Genomic DNA, 1,777 nt, shown 5'->3' on the forward strand with positions numbered 1-1,777 from the left:
GCCACCTTAGGTGTATGTGGCTGGTGCCTTAGCCACTTGAGCCACAGGTGCCGAGCCCCAACTCAGGCTTAAGCAATTCTCTTGCCTCAGCCTCCCAAGTAGCTGAGACTGGAGGAAGGTGCCACAACACCTAGCTATATTTTTTTGTTGCAGTTGTCATTGTTGTTTAGCTGGCTTGGGCTAGGTTTGAGCCCACCAGCCTCAGTTTTTGTGGCCAGCACCCTAACCACTGAGCTATGGGCACCATGCCAGTTTTTCTATTTTTTGTAGAGATGGGTCTTACTTTGCCTCAGGCTGGTCTTGAACTCCTGAGCTCAAGGGATCAAGCCACCTCAACCTGTGAGTGCTAGGAATGTAGGCAAGAGTCACTGCACCTGATTCCCTGTTAATGAGTGTTTTGATTTTTTTTGAGATAGTCTTACTCTGTTGCCTTGGATAGTATTAATGAGTGTTAATCTAAGTTATTAAAAAAGCTTAACTCATGATATACTTACCATAATTAATTTCCATATAGGTTGTATAATAAAGCCTTTTCCTAATGAAAAATAATGCCAGATAACCAAATAGTATTCTAGTATTTATTTAGGAAGAAGTTTTACATATTAGGATAAAGTGGGAGAAGTTAACCTAGAACTCAATCACTTCCAATCACTCTTCCCGGTCATTTCACGATAGCCATAAGAGGCCTCTGACAGGAATTAAGCTTGTGTGCTGTGAGAAGCTCTCTAGCCTTTAATTACTAAGGTCATATGCCTGATACCTAACTGATACACTCTGACTACATCTGTCAGCTCCTGTCATAAAATCCTTAAGCACATGGATGACTGCAGTAGAAAGTCTATACAAAACCACAGCCCAGCCTGCCTTCTTCAAAGCAGACCATGCTGCCCCCCCATGTATGTGAGCAGAGTCAAGCTTTGTGGCTGAAAATGGCAGTTGAGGAATATAATCTCTACTCTACGCCTGTAACTTGGCTTGGTATCTGTTTTTATACATTAGCATAGTACTTTTACTTAAAATGGTAATAGAAAAGAATACACACACTTTACTATAAAATTTGAAATCCAGTTAGAACATTTCTGTGTAGCCTAGCAAGGACTTTGAGACTCCACATGGCAGTGCTGGTGTGAGCAGGTGTGGGAAGGATGGCCACTCATGGCAGTTTCAGAGCAGGCGGACTGTCTTCCCAGTCACTGTCAGGAAGTCAGCATCAGCCAAAGCACGCAGTGCTTCTTCAAACATATCTTTGGTTATTGCCTTTGGTGAAAAGAAGGAAAATAAATACTTCACATGTAAAGTTTTCCCTCAACTGTTAGAGACACAGTATATAGAAGATTAAACATCATACTTACTACAACAGTCACCAATATCAAATGTCCTGACAACAGTAGCAACCTTAAGGTACCACTTAGAGTCTCTTTATGGTGGCACACATTTCTTAATTCTCTAAATCATGGTTGCTAAACATTTCCTGCAAAGAGCCAGATGGCTATTTTGGGCCTGGCATCTGTACAATCTCTGTTGTAACTATCAACATTGTCCTTGTAAGTGACAGGTGTTATAAAAGTAAGCAAATTGGTTTGGCCCCAGAGTTCTTTTCACTAAACAATCCACCTTACTTATTCATAAAAGTGTACCCAAATATTTCATACTTTTTTTTTTTTGAGACAGAGTCTCACTATGTTGCCTTTGGTAGAGTGCCGTGGCGTCACAGCTCATAGCAACTTCAAACTTTGGGCTCAAGAGATTCTCCTGCCTCAGCCTCCCAAGTAGCTGG

General features: G+C 41.5%; 1 protein-coding gene across 1 annotated transcript in view; it reads right to left on the reverse strand.

Annotated features, from left to right (window-relative positions):
• Positions 1–593: 593 nt before the first annotated feature.
• MCM4 (minichromosome maintenance complex component 4) overlaps positions 594–1,777 on the reverse strand; it is a 22,691-nt gene continuing 21,507 nt past the window's right edge. Inside the window, 1 exon segment of the mRNA XM_023508280.1 lies at positions 594–1,257. Within this exon segment, the coding sequence (XP_023364048.1) occupies positions 1,165–1,257 (93 nt within the window). The 3' untranslated portion in view covers positions 594–1,164.

Source organism: Otolemur garnettii, unplaced genomic scaffold, assembly GCF_000181295.1.
Source record: "Otolemur garnettii isolate 467f Iridium unplaced genomic scaffold, OtoGar3 scaffold00237, whole genome shotgun sequence".
NCBI classification, from domain to species: Eukaryota; Metazoa; Chordata; class Mammalia; order Primates; family Galagidae; genus Otolemur; species Otolemur garnettii.